General features: G+C 42.0%; 1 protein-coding gene across 1 annotated transcript in view; it reads left to right on the top strand.

Moving 5' to 3' along the window:
- The window catches only part of Girdin (protein girdin), an 818,609-nt gene that overhangs the window by 479,745 nt on the left and 316,318 nt on the right, over positions 1-22,546 (top strand). Inside the window, exon 10 of the mRNA XM_080282575.1 lies at positions 13,203-13,517. Within this exon, the coding sequence (XP_080138701.1) occupies positions 13,203-13,517 (315 nt within the window). The remainder of the gene's footprint in view (positions 1-13,202; positions 13,518-22,546) is intronic.

Raw genomic sequence — 22,546 nt, 5'->3', positions numbered from 1 at the left:
TTGCTGTTCTTTGTATTCTCTCAATCTTGTTTATATCTTTCTTTTTGTGTGGGGACCACACTACCGCTGCATATTCTAACCTAGGGCGGATCATGGTCTCTATCAATTTTTTCATCTCCTCATCCATATAATGAAATGCTACTCTTATGTTGGTCAAGAGTTTATACGTCTCTCTAACTATCTTGTTAATGTGTTTTTCAGGTGACAAACCATCTTGGACAAGCACTCCCAAATCTTTCTCTTCATTCATTTTTGTGATTAATTCATTCCCCAGCAAATAATTCAGTGATGGCCTCCTGGTGCTTTTACCCATTTCCAATATTTTACAATTCTTTACATTAAATTTCATTTCCCACATCTGGCTCCAATCATGTATCCTATCCAGATCCTCCTGCAGCATTTTACAATCCTCCTCAACCTCTACCTTCCTCAAGATCTTTACATCATCAGCAAACAGACTTGCATAACTGTTCACTCCATCTACCATATCATTTACGTAAATCAGGAACATTACTGGCGCCAACACCGAGCCTTGAGAGACTCCACTTGTTACTTCCTTCCATCCAGACATCCTATCCTTTATTATTGTCCTCATTTGTCTGTCTCTCAAAAAGCCTCTCATCCATTCCAGGAGGTTCCCCTTCAGTCCTCCTATATGCTCTAGTTTCCACATTAGTCTCTTATGAGGTCCCTTGTCGAAGGCTTTCCCTAAGTCTACTTGCACACAATCCACCCAACCATATCTCTCCTGTAGCACGTCAATCACTCTTGAGTAAAAGCTCAACAGGTTGGAAACACATGACCTTCCACTTCTGAATCCAAATTGACATTCAGCCAAAATATTCATCTCTTCTAGATATTTTGTCCATCTGTCTTTCAGGATTCTCTCACACAATTTTGCGACCATGCTGGTTAGGGACACTGGTCTATAATTCAGGGGTTCTTCCCTGTTTCCTCCCTTATAAATTGGTAGACCACATTTGCCCTCTTCCATTCTTGTGGCACTTTCCCTTCTTCCAGAGAACACATGATTAAACTGTGAATTTTATCCTCCAGTTGTTCTCTGCATTCCTTCAGTACCTGATTGGAAATTCTATGTGGTCTTTGGGCTTTCCTTACATCTTGAGTTTCCAGTAATTTATAAACTTCCTGTACCTCCACTTTTATATCTTTTATCACCGGTAAATTTCTAATCACTCCCTCCCCTTCCACAAACTCCTTTTCATTAGTGAGAACTGATTGGAAACATTTGTTCATTATTTCAGCTTGCATTCCTCATCTTTATAAACCTCTCCTTTTACTTTCAGTTTGGTGATTTCTTCCTTTTGTTTCAGTTTGCCATTAACAAATCTATAAAACAGTTTGGGTTCATCCTTGCATTTGTCTATTATACCTTTTTCAAAATTCCTTTCTACCCTCTATGTATTTTATATTCTTCCTTTGCTCTGTTGTTACCTCTCTTTCTCCAGTTGTTCCACGCCTTATCTCTCTCTTTTTTTGCTATCATACACTTTCTTTTAATCCACTCCTTTTTCCTGTTTTCTTTCTCTCTTACTCTTGGTACAAATTTTTCCACTCCCAAATAATAGAGGTCTAGAAAGATATCCCACTTCCTCTGTATCTCTCTTGTTTCTCTGGATTTTCTCCAGTCTGCATTTTCAAAAAATTTTCTCAATCCTGTAAAATTTGGTTTCCCAAAGTTGTATCTTCCCTGTCTATGAAGCTTGTCTCATGGCTCGACATTCCCTATTATCATCTAGAACTCAGTGGCCACATGATCACTTTTTCCTATAGGACAGAAAAATTTCAATGATTCTGTTACATCGGGTTCTTTGGTAAGCAGTAAATCTAACTTTGCTGGTGTCTCCTCGCCTCGGAACCGTTTCTCTTCTTTGACCCATTGCGCCATCACATTATTCATTATTATATTTAATAATATAGTGCCCCACGAATCCTCGCTGCCTCCTGAGTCCCATTCCTCCCAGTTCACCTCTACAGTTAAAATCACCCACCAAAATTATATTGTTGCTTTTCTCAATTATTTTTTCCAAATAACTAGCCATATCTGACAACATCTGGTATTCGTCATCATTCCATGCTCTCGTCTTAGGGGGAACATACACTACCGCCGTATCTCACTTGCCATTCTCTCCAGTTTCTAATTTCATATATATCACTTCAGCCCTGCCTTCTCCCATTTCCACGGTATCTGCATTTATGTTGTTCTTCACTGCTATCATCACTTCTCCGGTTTTTTCTTTTCTGTCTCTTCTCCACAGTTTCTGTTTACCATCTCCCAAATGAACATCAATATCTTCTCTTAATTTGGTCTCTACAAAGCACATGACATCAGGTTCATGTTCTCTCAAGAAATCGTTAATTTCAAGCCTTGCTGATATTAAACCATCAACATTAGTATATACCACCTTCAAATTATTTTTGATGTTTTTTATACCCTCTTCTCTCCTTCTCTTTGTCAGTACAACTTCCTCAATTTCTGATCTTTCTTAGCCATCCCCCTTAGTTTCCTTCACTTCTGTTTCCTCATATACCATTTCCTTACTTTCATATCCATCACTCTCCAAAAAAAGTACCGGTATTACATTCTTCCTCTGTCCTCTTATCATTTTTTCCCTTTACTTGTTCCTTCAATGATTTTAAAACTTCTCTTTCTTCTTCATTCAAATCTTTCCTTATTATAATATTTTCCATCCCTGCCTCTTTGCTTGGTTTCCAGGTCACTTTAAGTTTATCATTTACTACACATTCTGATGACAGCTTGACTCTCATTGATCTTGTTTCCCCTTTCTTATAAGGCCCTATCTTCCTTACTTCCTCAATTTCTTTTACCCACTTGTCTCCTTAGGGATCAATCTTGCCTAATTTTCCTCTCACCAGGTTCGTGACTCTCTCGAGTCTCACGGATTAACCTTTTCTTCCTCCTCCCTATTTCCAAATATTACCACACATCTGTTCCTTTCTACAGCTTCTCACTATTTTCTCTTTTTTCTTCAGTGTGTGTGTGTGTGTGTGTGTGTGTGTGTGTGTGTGTGTGTGTGTGTGTGTGTGTGTGTGTGTGTGTGTGTGTTCTTACCTAATTGTATCTTTACAGGAATGAGTCAAGCTCGTACTGTCCTGTGTCTTAAACAATATTTATCGTACATGTCCTTAAATTTGTGAATTGTTTTAGCACACGCTGTTTCATTCAGTAGTGCATTCCACTGATAAGTTGCTTTATTTGGGAAACTAAATTTCCTTACCTCTTTATCGCCTCTCTTTTTATTCAGTTTTTTGCAGTGTCTTCTTACTGATGCATCCCCATAGGTTATGTAATCATTTATGTCCATTTTCTCTTTCCCTGATGTGCATTTATATAGCATAATCATGTCACCTCTTTTTGCCTTGGATTTCTCCTTGATGGTACAGTTTCCATTAGAGTCTTTGGTGCAGTACTCTGTCAGATGCTTTCTTGAAATCTAAATAGATACTGTCCACCCATCCTTCTCTTTCTTGAAATGTGTCTGTTACTCTGTCATAGTAGCTCAACAGATTACTAACACAAGATTTTCCTTTTCTGAAACGAAACTGTCTTTCTGTTATCATACTGTGTTCTTCTAGATGATTTACCCAAGCTTTTCTTATAAGCTTTTCTAAAACCTTGCTTACAACACTGGTTAGTGATACTGGTCGGTAGATAAGTGGATTTTGTCTATTCCCTTTCTTGAATAAGGGAACAAAGTTTGCTTTCTTCCAAATATCAGGTAGTTTACCTAGTCTCAAGGATTTCTTGAAAATTAAAGATAATGGTTTACTTAACTCTTTTGCACATTCATGTAGCAACCAACATGAAATTTCATGAGGACCATTTGCTTTTCCTTTGTCTAATTTACTTAACTCCTCCTGTATTTCTTTTTCTGATACTGTATTTGCATATCTGGTAGTATGTGTGGGCATGCATGTTCCACATAATCCCTCTCAAATTTTTTTTCCTCTGTAAAAACTGATTGGAAATTATTATTTAGTGCTTCACAAATATCCTTCTCTTGTCTACAGATTATTCCCTCATCCGTAATGGATTGTATTTTATCTTTTGCTTTAGTTTTGCTTGTGATGTAGGTGTAAAATAGCTTCGGTTGATCACTACTTTCATTTATGATATCCTCCTCAAACTGTTTTGGGGCCTCCCTCCTTATTCTTGTATAATCGTTTCTTGCCTGTTTATAGTTGTTATATGCCCTTTCACTATTGTGTCCTCTGTATCTATTCCATAACAAATCTCTTTTTTTTCTTTTGATTTTTTACATTCTGTATTGAACCATTCTTTATTTTTTTTTCTGCTTTTTTGTGCTGTGGAATGTACTTCTGGACTCCTATTTCATAAAGTTCACAAAATTTTTTATATATAGCATTTAAATCTTGTCCTCTAAGCTCCTTTTCCCGATCAGTTTCTAAGAAGTACCTTTTTAGGTCATGATAGTTTCCCTTTTTATAGTTTAGGCTCTTTTTGTAACTTTTATTGCTGTTCTATCTATCTATCTATTGCCAGACACCTCAATCCCGTTTGGGGTGGCCACAAACAAATCGCCTCCAAGTCGCCCTGTCCCCCGCCATTTCACTGCCCTGCTCCCAACTCACACCCCCTCTCTCATATACCTCTCCACCCCATCCCTCCATCTCATCCTCGGCCTCCCCTTCCCCCCTCCACCTCACTCACATACACTCTCTTCGTCAGTCTTTCACCCTCCATCCTCTCCACATGGCCAAACCACCTCAGTGTGTTCCTCATAACTATGTCATGTCATATGCAATCCTGAAGTTGCAATTTAGTATTGCATGATCACTTTTGCTGAATGGATGGTGATATATTAAATTGTCCGTATTGTTTTCTTGCCTAGTAAATATAAGATCTAGCATTGAGGGTACATCGAGTCCTCTTTTTCTGGTGCTTTCCCTTACACGTTGTATTTACCTAATTGTATTTACCTAATTGTGATATGCAGGAAATACGCTACGCTCGTTGGGTCCCGTCTGTTTCTCAATAAGTTAAAATTAGGTTTAAACTCGTTTAAGTTTTTAGACTGGATGATCTCTTTGTCCAGGCTATTCCACAGCTCTGTACATCTATAAGGAAAACTATATTTCTTGATATCCTTCAAGCAGCTTGGTTTCTTCAGTTTCATTTCGTGTCCTCTTGTTACTCTCTTATCCCATAAAAACAGATCTTCTTTGTCAATTTTATCTACTTCCACCATGGTCCTGAACACTGCAATAATGTCGCCTCCCTTTCTCCTTTCATTTAAGGAAGCCAAATCCAGGTTTTCCAGCCTCTTTCTGTACAACAGATCTGCCAGACTGGGGACCATTTTGGTTGCTATTCTTTGTTTTCTCTCAGTCTTGTTTATATCTTTCTTTTTGTGTGGGGATCACACTACTGCTGCATATTCTAACCTGGGGCGAATCATGGCCACTATCAATTTTTTCATCGTCTCCTCATCCATATAATGAGAAGCTACTCTTATATTAGTCAGGAGTTTATACGTCTCTCTCTAACTGCCTGGTTAATGTGTTTTTCAGGTGACAAACTGTCCTGGACCAGCACTCCCAAATCCTTCTCTTCTCTCACTTTTGTGATTGGTTTGTTACCCATCAAATAATTCAATGATGGCCTCTTGGTACTTTTACCCATTTCCAATATTTTACATTTCTTTGCATTAAATTTCATTTCCCACATCCGGCTCCAATTGTGTATCCTATCCAGATCCTCCTGCAGCATTTTACAATCTTCCTCAACCTCTACCTTCCTCAAGATCTTTGCATCATCAGCAAACAGACTTGCACAACTGTTCACTCCATCTTCCATATCATTTACATAAATCAGGAACATTACTGGCGCCAACACCAAGCCCTTTGGGACTCCACTTGTTACTTCCCTCCATCCAGACATCCTATCCTTTATTACTGTCCACATTTGTCTGTCTCTCAAAAAATCTCTCATCCATTCCAGGAGGTTCCCCTTCAGTCCTCGTATATGCTCTAGTTTCCACATTAGTCTTGTGGAGTACCTTGTCGAAGGCCTTCTCTAAATCTAAATACACACAATCCACCCAATCATCTCTCTCCTGTAGCACGTCAATTGCTCTTGAGTAAAAACTCATCAAGTTGGAAACACATGACCTTCCACTTCGAAATCCAAACTGGCTATCAGCTAAAATATTCATCTTTTCCAGATTTTTTATCCATACATCTTTCAGAAATCTTTTGCACAATTTTGCGACCATGCTGGTTAGGGACACTGGTCTGTAATTCAGGGGTTCTTCCCTGTTTCCTCCCTTATAAATTGGTACCACATTTGCCCTCTTCCATTCTTGAGGCTCTTTCCCCTCTTCCAGAGAACACACAATTAAACTGTGAGTCTTATCCGCCAGTTGCTTTTTACATTCCTTCAGTACCCAATTAGAGATTCTATCTGGTCCTGTTGCTTTCCTTACATCTTGAGTTTCCAGTAATTTATACACTTCCTATACTTTCATTTTTATATCTTTTATCACTACATATCTAGTCACTCCCTCTCCTTCCACAAACTCCTTTTCACTAGTGAGAACTGATTGGAAACATTTGTTCATAATTTCTGCTTGCATTGCTGCATCTTTATAGACCTCTCTTTGAACTTTTAGTTTGGTGATTCCTTCCTTTTGTTTCAGTTTGCCATTGACAAATCTATAAAACAGTTTGGGTTCATCCTTACATTTATGTATTATACCTTTTTCAAAATTTCTTTCTTCCTCTCAACATATTCTTGTGTATTCATTTCTAGTTCTTTTATATTCTTCCTTTGTTCTGTTGTTACTTCTCTTTCTTCAGTTGTTCCACGCCATGTCTCTCTTTTTTGTGCCATCATACACCCTCTTTTACACCACTCCTTTTTCCTGTTTTCTTTCCCCCTTACTCATGGCACAAATTTTTTGACTCCCAAATTATAGAGGCCTAGAAGAATATCCCACTTCCCCTATATCTCTCGTCTCTCTGAATTTTCTTCAATCTGCATTTTCGAAAAATTTTCTCAGTCCAAAGTTTGGTTTCCCCAAGTTGTATCTTCCCTTCCTATAAAGCTCATCTCTTGGTTCCACATTCCCTGTTATCATCTGGAACTCTATGACCACATGATCACTTTTTCCAATAGGACACATATTTCAAGGATTCTATTACATCGGGTTCTCTGGTAAACAGCATATCCTCACCTTGGAACCGTGTCTCTTCTTTGACCCATTGTGTCATCACATTGTTCATTGTTATATTTAATAATATAGTGCCTCATGAATCTTCACTGCCTCCTGAGTCCCATTCCTCCCAGTTCACCTCTTTACAATTGAAGTTGCCCATTAAAGTTATATTGTTGCTTTTCTCAATCATTTTCTATAAATAACTAGCCATGTCTGACAACATTTCCTGGTATTCATCATCACTTCATGCTCTTGTCTTAGGGGGAACATACACTACTGCCATATCTCCCTTGTTATTCTCTCCAGTTTCTAATTTCATTGTGTGTGTGTGTGTGTGTGTGTGTATTTACCTATTTATTTACCTATTTGTAGTATACAGGAATTGAGCAATGCTCGTGTCGTCCTGTCTCCATATCCACATTTATCAAGTCTACCTTTACACACATGAATGTTTTTCTCATGCACCATCTCTTTGTCTAAGTCGTTCCAAATATTTAAGTACTTACCTAATATACCTAATTGTGATATACACGGAATGTACTATGCTCGTGGGTTTCCGTCGCTGTTTCTCAATAAGTCAAATTTAGCTTTAAACTCGTTTAAATTTTTAGACTGGACGATCCCTTTGTCCAGGCTATTCCATAAGTCTATACTTCTGTAAGGAAAGCTATATTTCTTGATATCCTTCAAGCAGCTTGACTTTTTCAATTTCATTCCGTGTCCTCTTGTTGCTCTCTTATCCCATACAAACAGATCTTCTTTGTCAATTTTATCTACTCCCACCATGGTCCTCAACACTGCAATCATGTCTCCCCTCTTTCTCCTTTCCTCTAAGGAAGGGCAAATCCAGTTTTTCCAGCCTCTCTCTGTATGACAGGTCTGTCAGACTGGGGACCATCTTGGTTGCTGTTCTCTGTATTCTCTCAATCTTGTTTATATCTTTCTTTTTGTGTGGGGACCACACTACCGCTGCATATTCTAACCTGGGGCGGATCATGGCCACTATCAATTTTTTCATCATCTCCTCATCCATATAATGAAACGCTACTCTTATGTTAGTCAAGAGTTTATAAGTCTCTCCAACTATCTTGTTAATGTGCTTTTCTGGTGACAAACTATCTTGGACCAGCACTCCCAAATCTTTCTCTTCTCTCCTTTTTGTAATTAATTCATTACCCAACAAATAATTCAGTGACGGCCTCCTGATACTTTTACCCATTTCCAATATTTTACAATTCTTTACATTAAATTTCATTTCCCATGTCCGGCTCCAATTGTGCATCCTATCCAAATCCTCCTGCAGTATTTTAGAATCCTCCTCAACCTCTACCTTCCTCAAGATCCTTACATCATCAGCAAACAGACTTGCATAACTGTTCACTCCATCTACCACATCATTTACGTAAATCAGGAACATTACTGGCGCCAACACTGAGCCTTGAGGGACTCCACTTGTTACTTCCCTCCATCCAGACATCCTATCCTTTATTACTGTCCTCATTTGTCTGTCTCTCAAAAAGCCTCTCATCCATTCCAGAAGTTTCCCCTTTAGTCCTCCTATATATTCTAGTTTCCACATTAGTCTCTTATGAGGTACCTTGTCAAAGGCCTTCTCTAAGTCTAAGTACACACAATCCATCCAACCATCTCTCTCCTGTACCACGTCAATCGCTCTGAGTAAAAGCTCAACAAGTTAGAAACACATGACCTTCCACTTCTGAATCCAAACTGACATTCTGCCAAAATATTCATCTCTTCCAGATATTTTATCCATCTGTCTTTCAGGATTCTCTCACACAATTTTGCGACCATGCTGGTTAGAGACACTGGTCTGTAATTCAGGGGTTCTTCCCTGTTTCCTTCCTTGTAAATTGGTACCACATTTGCCCTCTTCCATTCTTGTTGCACTTTCCCCTCTTCCAGTGAGCATACGATTAAACTGTGAATTTTATCTGCCAGTTGTTCTCTGCAGTCTTTCAGTACCCAATTAGAAATTCCATTAGGTCCTGGGGCTTTCCTTACATCTTGAGTTTCCAGTAATTTATACACTTCCTGCACCTCCGCTTTTATATCTTTCATCACCGTAACATTTCTAATCACTCCCTCCCCTTCCACTAGCTCCTTTTCTTTAGTGAAAACTGACTGGAAACGTTTGTTCATTATTTCTGCTTGCATTGCCGCATCCTTAAAGACCTCTCCTTCTACTTTTAGTTTGGTGAATCCTTCCTTTTGTTTCAGTTTGCCATTAACAAATCTCATACAGGACTGGTGTATTGGTATTAGCGGGGGTATTGTTACAACATATCAGCGGGTCTTCTGGTAGATCAGTAAAGGCTGATTTAATGAAATTCAAATCCTTAAACTGTTCCCTGCCCCAGCCGGGATTCGAACCTGGGTCCGTTTGGACTGCAGCCCACCTCTCTACCGATTGAGCCACCGCCTGCCAAACAGCCATATTGTCTCTAGGGGTTAGTGGATAGTGTCCCAGTGATTTATTTCCACTCACTGAAGGCTTGGTTTACAACCAAGATCTTCAAAGATTGGTTCTACAATTCTGCTGTGAAGGAGATTATCCATTATCAGACAGAGAGTCTTGGCCTTGCCTGTGACCAAGTGAAGGCTCTGCTGCTCCTTGACAGTGCTCCTGCTCATCCTTCAGAGGAGTTGGTTGGAGATGGAGGTCATATTAGGGTCATGTTCTTACCCTCTAATTTGACTTCAGTCTTGCAACCCATGAACCAGGGTATTATCATGGCAATGAAGTGGCTGTACCAGAAGAGGTTTATGGAAGACAAGATGGTTGTGCCTGAGGATGAAGAGGAGGTAGCCCAAGGCTTGGACAGTAGGGGGGAGAGGACCATGGCCAACCTCAAACGGTTTTCCTTAAAGTCTGAATGCAGACGCAAACTTGGAGGGAACTCTCTGCAGTCACGCTTGGGCATGGTTGGAACATGTTCCTCAAGGGCAATGAGACCATTGCTGACTTTACCGGCTTTGAAGCTCAAGATTTTGTCCAGCATATGGAAGCAGCAGGAGAACAGGTGACAGAAGACACCAACCACAATTGGCTGGAAGTGGACTAGGGATACCCCAGATACCAGGTTATGTCCAACTGGGAAATCATAGAGTCTGTGACTGCAGGGGGCACCGAGGATGAAGAGGAGGACAATGATGACGACGAAGCAACAGAAATCCTGAGCCACCTTCAGGTTCATGATGCAGTGAACATCCTTCTCAGCTGCTGTGAGCATCCTAATCAGCAGCCCATCTTTACCGATGCCATACCCATGTACCTGTGACAGGGCCGTGAGAATGTAATAAAGCTGCAGTCGAGAAGGATCCTCAAGCAGTCCTCCATCATGTCCATTTTCCATTCAGTGACACCTGCCACTTCGTCGTCACAGCCCTCGACCTCCTCATACTGGCCTCTGTCACCCCAGCCCTCTACTTTCTCACATTGGCATCATTTACCCCAACCAGGCACCACCACGGCCACGTCTTCTTCACCTCAGCCAAGCACCTCGGCCATAGCACCACCTTCAACTCCTTTAACAGTGGTGTTTCCACCTGAGGTCTCACCTCAGTTGGATGCCTCATTGGAGCTCCACCTGACACCCTCTGCCACTCCATCTCTGCTACCTACTCCAGCACCTTTGGCGGAGATTGACCCTGAGGTGGTGGAACTGGAGTAATCTGTAGGGGAGCCATTTGCCACTAGACCACATGGAATTAAGTGCATCGGACACTTCTGTACTACACGGTGTACAACTGTACCCTCCATCGATGCCAACACATGGTGAGTACATAGAGTAGTATATTGTGTACAGTATTACTGTACAGTATCATTACAGTACTGTATTTAATGCATAGTTTTCATATTTTACTCATGGGAAAGTTTTTAGAATAGAGGTCGAGACTGATAGTAACAAAATATCTGGCTTGACAGCAAATGTTGAGCTGTTGGGGAGGTACTATGCAGTATCCAGTGTTTCACTTTATGTGGTATAGGGCTTGGCAAAATTACAGGTGATTGAGTGTTCACTGTCTGTGCACCTATTTTTGTGTAATAACCTGGAGGCAGTTAGGTTGCATCCAGCCCCTTTTGGAATGGTGCAGAGGGGGAAACGGGGCTGCTCTTGGGAGGAAGCAAGAGGATAGAAATATATATATATATATATATATATATATATATATAGATGAGGGCACTCGTCATCCACTCACTCGATGTAGTGCTGCTCTCGGGTGTCTGTCCTTTCCTCTCCTCCATCTTTCTTTCCTTCCATCCTCATCTGTCTTTCTTTCCTTCATTCTGTCCTCGTCCTTCTGCCTACGGGTGACTTTACACTCCCTCTTCTGTCTTTTTTTCCTTCATTCTTTCCTCTTCCTTCTGCCTCTGGGTTACCCTACACTGAGTGACAAGCCAAATGGTTTCCAGTACACCAGGAAACCATTTACTATGTTGGGTGGTAATCATATAACCAAATTTTGGCGCCTGGTGGTTTAGTGGGCAATTATGGTCCTCCAGTTGGATTGAGCCAGTGAAGGTTTATATCCAAGGGGTGGTTGGGGTTTATTGCTCACATAATGCCACTCAGGGATGAGTGAGGCAGGTCACTCTCATCATGAATGTCAGGACCAACTTGCCTAGCCCCAGGCTCCTATGCTCCTCATTGTGCAACGTAGGATTGGATGATGGATGGATGGATTATATATATATATATATATATATATATATATATTATATATACTGTGTATATCTATCTATCTATCTATTGCCAGATGCCTCAATCCCGTTTGGAGTGGCCACAAACAAATCGCCTCCACGTCGCCCTGTCCCCCACCATTTCACTTCCCTGCTCCCAACTCACACCTCCCTCTCTCATATACCTCTCCACCCCATCCCTCCATCTCATATATATATATGTGTATATATATATATATATATATATATATATATATATATATACATATATATATATATATACATACATAGTAACTTCTCAAATAACGCGAGGGTTATGTTCTTGGAGAGGTTGTGTTGTCTAAAAATGCGCTATTTCAACATAATTTTCCCACAAGAAACAATGGTAATATTGGGGGTTTCGTTCCTGGACGCTAGGAAAGTCTACCCATTTGGGAAGTTATGCTACTCTAAACTTAGGAGCAACAATATTAATTTGAGAGAAAATCCACATAAAAAACAAAAACAGTATATTTGGAGAGAAGTAAACAACGCCCTAGTTGGGCAGAAGCATTGTTTACTTCTCCCCAAATACATACAGTACTGTCTTCGTTTTATACATGGATTTTCTTTCAGTTTTGGTTCTTTCACGGCATTGTGAAAGTTCCTCAACATTATTAATGCATTAGTAGGTCATAGAAACAATACAGTAAAAGCAACATTCTCATTACTGTAAGTGGGTCACAAACAGTAACAACACACAGCATCACTTCATCTACGCATCACGAGTCGTCTACTACTGTCCCTCCTCACCCCTTTCCCCCACCTTCCGCTGCTCCCCTTCCTTGCTCTGCTGTCCTGATATGTAAAGACTCAATTTACCGTAATGAAACAGGTACAATATATATATATTTTTTTTCAACTGAATAAATTAAACCTTCCCCGAGACGGTCTATCAGCTCGGGACTGTCCAAGACATGCACAGCAAATTTGGAAACATCACGTACATGTAAAGTCGCATTAAATCAAGAAACCCATGTTAGTTAAACATATGTCCTTAAATATTTGCTCATGTTAAAATGAAAACGTGCTGTTTAAACTCGAGTTAGTTGAGAGGTTACTGTATATTCTTATTACATTGTTTATGCAGACCAGATGAAAACACTTTCCATTCATATCATAGTTTGTTGTTAATGAATATGAAATTTTAAACTGGAATGTTTTTGGAACTTCACCAATAATTCCCAGGAGATCAGTGAAGCTTGATTTGAATATCTTACTAAGTTTTTTTATTTCTCCAGGAGCGTGATGCAGACCGAGAGCGGCTCCAGGAACTGATGGAGGAGAATGCTCAGCTCCACCTCAGCACCAAGAATTCCCTAAGTGAGTCAGCTACCCTGGTTGCTCAGCTAGACCAACTGAAGGCTCAACAGCTAACTAATGGTTCTAGTGTGGGTAGTGACTTAATTGGTGATGCTCAGGCCAGGGTGCTGAAGCTGCAGTTAGAAAATCAGAGGTTGGAGGCTGAGGTGGAACAGCTAAAGAGGGACTCATTACTCACATCTGCTGACAAGTTGCTTGAATTGGAAAGGGAGAACAAGAGGCTATCAATTAAGGTCAGTCATACAGGTTATTCAACTTTTAAATTATATTCTTGTACATTTTATATGAACAGAGCAATTACCATGGTGCTGATGAGGCACCTACACATAGGGGCACTTGTGCCCTGAGTGGCCCAGAGCAGCTGTGGTGTCTACCCAAGAACCAGACCTTCTCATACTTTCGTGCATCTTGCTGTGGGGAGAGATCCTGGTCTGATCTTGGCAAGGTACTGTCTGCTACAAGGGGTGCCAGTTCCCTACAAGGTGTATGTACTGTACAAGACTGTACTGTGTATGTAGGGTAGTCCCACAGAATCACGTACATATGGTCAACAAGTCCTCTTGGCCAGAGTAGGGCTAAACCGTAACAACAATGTCAGCAACAATAATAGTAACTCATGTCATTTTGCATCGTTTATAAAGGCTCCAATATCCTTACATTGCATTCATGACCCTCGGTCACCTAATGATGGCTGTCCATGCAGCTCGATCTCTGGCTACCTTTCTGTTCAGTCCCTCTTCCCTGAGGTCTTTTTCGGTCTGCCTCTTGCACCTGACCTCCGACATTCACTCTTCTTACCTGCCATTTAAAAACAGTCATAACTCAGTATGCGATGGGGTCACAAGAAGTGAAAACCCATTGCGTACCAGTTTATCACATATCAGTGTCAGTTTAACTTGGGTTCAATGGGGATATGTTGGGGTTAGGGGCTGCGCAACCTAAAATCTAAAAAACATTTCTCCCACTGACCTGAAGCACCGTAAGATGGGGCAATTGAGCACTTAGCAGGGAACCAAGCATACACTAAGTTATTTGCAAACTTTCTTATATAAAACCTATTAATCTTTAATTTTCTGGCTTTTCTGGTGCTAATTGTATAGCTAAGTCCCCCAGCAATAACATACCTCAAAATCAACAATTTGAAATAGGAAAAAGTTGTCCACTGGCCCTTGCACGCATGCGAGTGACATTTTTGAGAGTTTGCTGAATCCTCAACATTTGAAACAATAAGGGTAGTTGCCTAGGTTAGAAGTTAGCTAGAGAACTCTACATAGGCCCATTTACTGGACATTATGAAAGGTCAGATGGGAACTAGTAACATGTTTGTACAGTTAAGCATTACTGGGTAATGGAAAGGGTAATACAAGGGGGGTAACTGGGCACTTTGGGGAGAGGCAACCGGGCATATTAACTAATTATTATTATTTAGTTTCTAAATATGTCTTACTGACTCCTTGTCATGTATTGCTATATTGCTAAGTCACAGGGATGCACTAGGCTCTGAATCTAAAAAACTCTGTTTGCTCGTTTGCCCACAGAACCACAGTGATGGTGCGGAACTATAAAATCCTGAGTAGCGGGAGTACGCCTGTTTTTCTTTCTTACCATAATGTCACCCAGATCTTGAAAAAACAACCTAACCTATTCTAGAAGCCATACACTTCAGCTAGAAATGTTTCTAAGATTGTTTAATTCGTTATATTAAAAATTTCCATAGCATCAGTCTGTGAAAGAAACAGATGTACTCCCGTTATTTAGAATTATACCAGTTTGAGGTCTTCTTTATGTACTGCCATGTTTGACATGTATTGCCTGAATAAGTTTATGTTTTTAGTAGCAGTCAGCAGTAATGATCCCCATTATACAGTCAAAGAAGTTGCATATTTTTTCAGTGTGTTCCGTGACGACCGGAATCTTTTGTGGTACAGTACTGTACATTTTAGACACCAAGTGTCAGAATTATCTATTTTAGGGACTGAAATCATAAAATATTAATACCTGCCTTAGTTTATGTTATTTAGTAGCAGTCAGCAGTAATGAGCACCTTCATACAGTAATAAAAGGTGTGAGTGCCCAGTTGCCCCATTGTGTGGGGTGAATGGGCTCCCACCTTGTTTTATTTCTAAGCAAGTTGTTTTTTTATCCTTAAGTATGTGTCTGGTTCCAAAAGGTAGCCCTAACTCTATCTATCTATTACCAGATGACTTAATCCCATAAGGGGTGGCCACAAACAAATTGCCTCCATGTCGTCCTGTCCCCTGCCATTTCACTGCCCTGCTCCCAGCTCACACCCCCTCTCTCATATACCTCTCCGCTTCATCCCTCCACCTCATCCTTGGCCTCCCCCTCCCTCTTCCCCCTCCACCTCACTCAATATACTCTCCTCATCGGTCTCTCACTCTCCATCCTCTCCACATGGCCAAATCACCTCATTGTGTTTCTCTTAACACTTCCTACCACATCCACACCTTAACACTCCCTCACTACCTCATTTGTCAGTCTCTCCATGTGACTCCACATCCTTCTTTCAAATAACTCATTTCCACTGCTTTCACTTCCTCCAACAAGGTCCAAGCTTCACTTCCATACGTCAGAGCCGGTATCACAATACTGTCATGCAGCAACTTTTTCACTTCCATGCTCTCTTCCCTGTTTCTTATCACTGCTTTCAAAGAACAGCAACCTTTCTTCCTTTTCGTACCCTTTCAAGCACTTCACCCTCTAAACTTCCATCCTTACTCATCACTTTACCCAAGTGCTTAAAATGCACTCACATTTTTCATTTCCTCCTCATCCAACCTCACTGTACATTCACTGACTTCATTTCTTTCGAAGACCATAACTTTACTCTTCTCTACATTCACCTTTAGATTCCGTTTCTTACACACTTCCCCAAACTCATTCATAAAGCCTTGCAGCTCCCCCTCATCTTCACATAACAATACAGTCTCATTTTCACACAACAGTACCGAGAGTTTCCACACACTGCCTTTTCTCATTAGGGCTGCCCCAACATCCACTGCGTTACCTTTTATCTCTTTATAACCCCATCCATGTACAGATTGAACATCCATGGAGACATGACACATCCCTGTTTCAATCCAACTTTCAAATGGAAAAATTCACTCAGTTCACTCTCCACACACTCTGCAGCCTTAGCACCCTCATACATACTTTTCATGGCATTCATCAATTTCCCATTTACTCCATATATTCTTAATACTTTCCACAATCCTTGTCTGTTCACCCTGTCATAAGCTTTCTCCAAATCCATTAAGGCCACATGCAACTTCTTTCCCTTCTCTAGAAACTTTTCCACCAAAGACCTAAGAATGAATACCTGATCTACACTACCTCTTCCTTTCGTAAAACATCCCTGTTCTTCTCCAACTAATTCCTGTCATTTCCCTAGCTCTGTCAGTTAATATTCTGCCATATACTTTTCCTGTTACACTAAGAAGACAGTTGCCCCTATGATTACCACACACTTCTTTTTCCCCTTTCGCTCTGTATAGGGGAATAATTACAGTATACCTGACTTCCAATCCTTTGGGACTTTACCTTCCTCCGAGGCCAGTCTGCACATCTTCCACATCCATCTCTCCCCCATGCTCCAGCATTGCACCACATGCTCCATCAATTCCTGGGGCTTTCCTCAGTTTAACTTTCTTCATTGCTTCCACAGCTTCCATCCTGCTGATTTCTTCCTCTCTTCTCACCTCCCTCCTTCTCCCAGCCATTCCCCAGCCACTTGTTCTCACATTACTCTCTATGTTCAAGAATTCCTTAAAATGTTAATTCCATCTGCTCACTTTTTCTTCCTTCTCCACTAGTAATCTACCATTTTTTGTCTTTCCCTCCCTGACTAGAACACCCAGTCAAATTCTCTTCACCTCTTTCCAGAACATTTTCTTACATTCCCTCCACTTTACACTCAGATTCCTTCCTAATTCCTCATCCACTCTCTTCATATTCTCTCTTACTAATCTTCTCACCGCTTTCCTCCTCCCTACATATAACTCTCTCTTCTGTCTCTCAACTTCCTCCACGCCCCTGTTTCTCATCCACTCACTATATGCTTTCTTCTTTTGCTCCACAGCCTGTCTCACCTCTTCATTCCAGCATGCTGTTCCTTGCAACCCTTTTTGTCTTCTCTTTGCCCACACACCACCTCACATGCTGCACAGATTTATTCTGTGAATATCTTGCACACACCTTCCACATCCCCCAAATCATATTTACCCAGTCACTCCTCCACTTGTCTCTTATATTCTGACTTTTTTCCATCCTCTTGTAACCTTTCCACCCTCCTTGTAAGAACTACTTCCTCCTGTCCTTCCCGTCTTCTATTCATCCACTTCATTTCAACCTTGACTTTCACCATCACCAAGTGGTGGTCAGAAAGTCCACTCCCCGAACCTCTATATGCTCTTGCATCCATAACACACCTTCTCATTCTGTCATGCCCACATATGCAAGCAGTCATTGCCTTTCGTTCATTCAGTTCACCACCCACCCTTCTCATCACTCGCCACATATACCTGTTGATCATTTTGTGGCCGAAGAGGGTATTGACTATCACCAACCCCCTCCCAGCACAAATGTCCACTAGAGCACTGCCATTCTCATCCACCTCTGCAGGCACACCCCACTCACCAATTACTCCATCCACTTTTCCATTCATATCTCCAATCAAAAGCACACACTCATTCCCTTCAGACTTTTCCGTGCACACTTCCACATTTGTCCAGAATTCTTCTTGCACTCTGCTTGCTTGATTGTGCAGTGGCGCATACACACACACACACTCACACACACACATAAAATCGCTCACATTTGTAGTCCAACTTTCATTCTTACACAAAGCTTGAGCCAACAGATCCATACTGTCTTATATTCTCCTTCCATCTCTTGCACACAGCAATACACTCTCCTTCTTTTGCCCCCTCGTTCTCACCCACTCCCACACATATAGCCCTAAATGAGTCGTTTAAAAACATTTTTCACTTTTTCAGAATTCCCACTGATCTCTGTAATATTTACTAAAATGAGGTAAAAATTGTGCCTAGTTTCCCCATCTTACGGTATGCTCTAATCTGGTCCGAGACATCACCAAGGGTACCACCCCCTTGGATGATCACTCCAGGTCCTTAGGAGAAGGTGAGGAGAAATGGGGAGAGCAAAGCAATGAGACCAAGGGAAAGCATAGGGGTAAGATCGAGGGACAGTGTAGTGGTGTGGTGGCAGGGGAACATAGGGGTAATCCAGGCAGCATTGAAGATTGATTGATTGATTGATTGAAAATAATTACAATCTGGCGGCGCAACTGCCAGGGTCATATGCGGCCGGATGACAAAGTAGAAGGCACGGCAAAATAAAAAGCGTCTATTCAAAATAAAGTTAATATCTGTTAGTAGGAATAAAACACTAAAACTAATAAAAGAATAATTTATAAAATAATTACTTATAAAAGTGGAAGGAGGCCCGCCTCCTGAAGAAAACTAAAAACATCAGTAAAATCATTAGAGGCCTCACCAAGCATCGAGGATAGACAGTAGGCACCATCTGCTCCCCCATGCCTATGAAGGAACCTCTGACGCAGGCCCCCCAGACTCGGACACTCGACCAGCAAGTGACGGACAGTAAGGGGAACGAGGCAGTCATCACAGTACGGTTGAGTTTCACCACACATGAGGAACCCATGTGTAAGCCGAGAATGCCCAATGCGAAGCCTAGCAAGAGCCACCTCCAGTCGCCGAGACATAGAGGGAAGAACCCTTGGCACAACCACTCTCTGAAAGATTTCTTTTAGTTTATTTTGAGACACACCATCCCAGTGTCCCTGCCAACACGTACGAATTGCATACCGCAAGTAAGGTGTTACATCAGAAACAGGTAGTGAGTAGTCAGCTGGGGGCTGTTGAGAAGACGCAGCTTTAGCTAAAGTATCTGCCCTCTCATTGCCCACCACACCAACATGTGCAGGAACCCAACAGAAGTCTACACGGCGGCCACGGCGGCCAAGAAGAAAAAGCCACTCTAAAATTGATAAAACCAATGGATGGGATGCATTAAAAGACTCCAGTGCAGACAAAGCACTACGTGAGTCACTATAAATCACAAAAACGGATTGGCGGAGAGTAAAAATGATTTTAAGAGCATACAAAATTGCAGTCAGTTCTGCTGTATACACTGAAGTAACGCCAGGAAGGCTACCGCCCCTACTAAAGGAAGGGAAGACAACAACGAATCCTACTCCAGTATCAGTCTTAGACCCGTCAGTATAGACGGGGACAGAACCCTCATGAATGGAGGCATGTTCTAAAAAGAGAGAGAGGGACACCTGAGAGGGAAGCGAGACCTTTTTTCCAACAACGGACCTACAGAATGTCACGCGAGGGAGTAGCCAAGAACCCACCCTTGGGATCCGATGTGGACAAATTGCCAGTCTCAGGAGAGAGAGGGCTAGCATAACAGACCGGACCCTGTAACCAAATGGCTTTGGGAAATTGGGACGGGTCTCAAAAACAGAAGATCGGGAATCCTGTGAGACAATGGCACAAGAAATTGAGTCTGGAATGCGGTGAAGACGATACCAACACCTCATCATTAGCAACTGGCGCCGCAAGTCCAAGGGGAGTACACCAGCATCTACCAACAAACTTGGAATTGGGGATGATTTGAATGCCCCGGTTGCCAGACGAACACCAGCATGATGCACAGAATTTAACAACCGGAGGTGGGCATCTGTTGCAGAGGAGTAGACCTCACACCCATATTCAACTTTAGGAAGAATAAGAGACCTATGCAAGAGGAGGAGGGTCTGACGGTCAGCACCCCAAGAGGTATGAGCTAAAACCCTCAAAAGACTCAAAGCTTTAAGACAAGCCACCTTAACAGAACGAATATGAGGAACCCAGGTTAATCTTCTATCAAACAGAAGACCCAGAAACCGCGTCTCTTCCACACAGGATATTCTTCTACCATAGAGATACAAGTCAGGGTCTGGGTGGACTCCTCGAAGACGACAAAAATGTATAGCCACTGTCTTTGCTGCAGAAAAATGGAAACCGCGTGCTTCTGCCCAGTCAGAAATTCTAATGAGAGCCAGCTGCAACTTCCTCTCTATCAGAGACATTCTAGACGCAGTGAAGGAAATCGAGAGGTCATCAACATATAGTGATCCTCGTACACCATCAGGAAGTACACAGATGACGCTGTTAATGGCTACAGCGAACAGAGTAACGCTAAGGATACTCCCCTGTGGTACTCCATCTTCTAGTGCTCGGGCATTAGAAAGCACTCCTCCCACTCGCACCCTTAAAATTCGGTTAGATAAAAACTGTTGAATAAAAACAGGTAAGTGCCCACGAAGACCAAACTCATGAAGAGAGAGTAAAATAGCATGACGCCATGCAGTGTCATATGCCTTTTCCAGATCAAAGAAGACCGTGACCTGGTGTTGGTTAGTGGAAAAAGCCTCACAGACAGATGATTCCAAGGACAGTAATGCATCAGAGGTAGATCGCATTTTTCGAAAACCATACTGGGCAGGGGATAAGAAGTCACCTCTCTCTAAAAACCACACAAGCCTAACATTGACCATCTTTTCCAAAACTTTACATATACAAGACGTCAAAGAAATAGGCCGATAATTCGTCGCCTGTAGGTGATCCTTACCTGGTTTGGGGATGGGGATAACTACAGCAACACCCCAACAAGCCGGAAACTCCCCAGAACACCAGATCTTATTAAACAGCGAAAGCAAAAACAACAGGGACTCATCAGACAGGTGGCGTAAAAAGGCATAAGGAATATCATCAAAACCAGGAGAGGAATCATGGCACTGCGACAGAGCTGACTGGAGTTCAAAAATTGAAAATGGAACATTGTAAGGCTCTCCCCCAACAGAGGCAAAACTGAGACCACGAGATTCTAGGCGCCGACGGCGGCAAGCCAAAGGTGTATCTGCATCCTTCTTTGACACACTGGCAAAATGGTCAGCAAGCAATTCTGCAACAGCAAATGGATCAGCCACAGTTCCACCTGGTGCAGATAAAACAGGAGGGGATGGAACGGTAAATTTACCTGAAATTTTCTTTACCCGGTTCCACACCTGGGTGATGGAAGTCCTCGAACTGATGGAGGAAACATAACCCTTCCAGGACGAACGCCTAGCCTCCTTTAAGACCCTCCTCATATGAGCTAGTGCCCTCTGATACGCCACCAAATACTGAGGATCCCCACGGTGACGACGAAGTCGTGAGAAGGCGATTCGTTTGGCTCTCACTGCGGAACTACACTCCGAGTTCCACCAAGGAACTGGACGTTTAGGAAACTGACCCTTTGTTTTTGGAATAGATAATAGGGCTGCTGAGTGCAGCACGGTATTGAAATATGACACAGCCTCCGTAAGACAGCCAAACTCATTGACAGAAAGGGAAATGGAACTTAATTCCCTGAAATATGGCCAGTCAGCCTTATCCAGAAGCCAGCGAGGAAGACGTGGCTGAGGTCCACCTGCACTAGCAGTTAAGAGTAACGGAAAATGGTCGCTGCCATACAGGTCTGGCAACACATCCCAGTTAAAATCTAAAAGAGCATCAGCTGAACATAATGACAAATCAATGGCAGTAAAAGTTCCTGTCTGGCTATGGAAATAAGTCATTATATTGGAGTTTAAAATCCCTAACTCCTCATCTTCCACTAAAGAGGCCAGCATAACACCCCGAGGGTTGGCCTCACTGTTTCCCCATAGTGGATGGTGACCATTCATATCGCCTAGTAACAGAAAGGGAGAAGGAAGGCCATGAATAAGGCGTTCCAGATCCGCCCTTTCAACAGTTGCACTAGGAGGTAGATAAAGACTGCAAACTGTATACTGCCGACGTAAAAACATCCGGACAGCAACTGCCTGCAAGGGACTGGAAATATCCAGATGACTACATGGAATATCCTGGCGAAGGAAGATAGCAGCACCTCCATGACGACCTTGGCCCAGCACAGGATCAGAATAAAAAGCATTGTAGCCAGAAGGACCAGCAGGAGCAGCATTGAAGACAAGATGAACAAGACAGAGGCAGGTGAGGCAGGACATAGTGCTCACCTCCCACTTTTTGATGTCCTTGGCTGTTTATCAGTGTTAATGGTTCAGGCCTTTGTCCAGGATGTAAGCAGTGTCATTGTCAGTCTTTGCAAGGAACTCCTTCAGTGTCTTGATGTCCAGGATATGAACAGGCTCGTCCTCCCCACCATCCCAGTC

The sequence above is a fragment of the Coenobita brevimanus genome, chromosome 94 (genome assembly GCF_032717465.1).
Source record: "Coenobita brevimanus isolate Jiangsu-jjx chromosome 94, ASM3271746v2, whole genome shotgun sequence".
Lineage (NCBI taxonomy): Eukaryota > Metazoa > Arthropoda > Malacostraca > Decapoda > Coenobitidae > Coenobita > Coenobita brevimanus.
The sequence above is the reverse complement of the archived record's forward strand: the minus strand, read 5'-3'. Positions and strand labels throughout refer to the sequence as shown.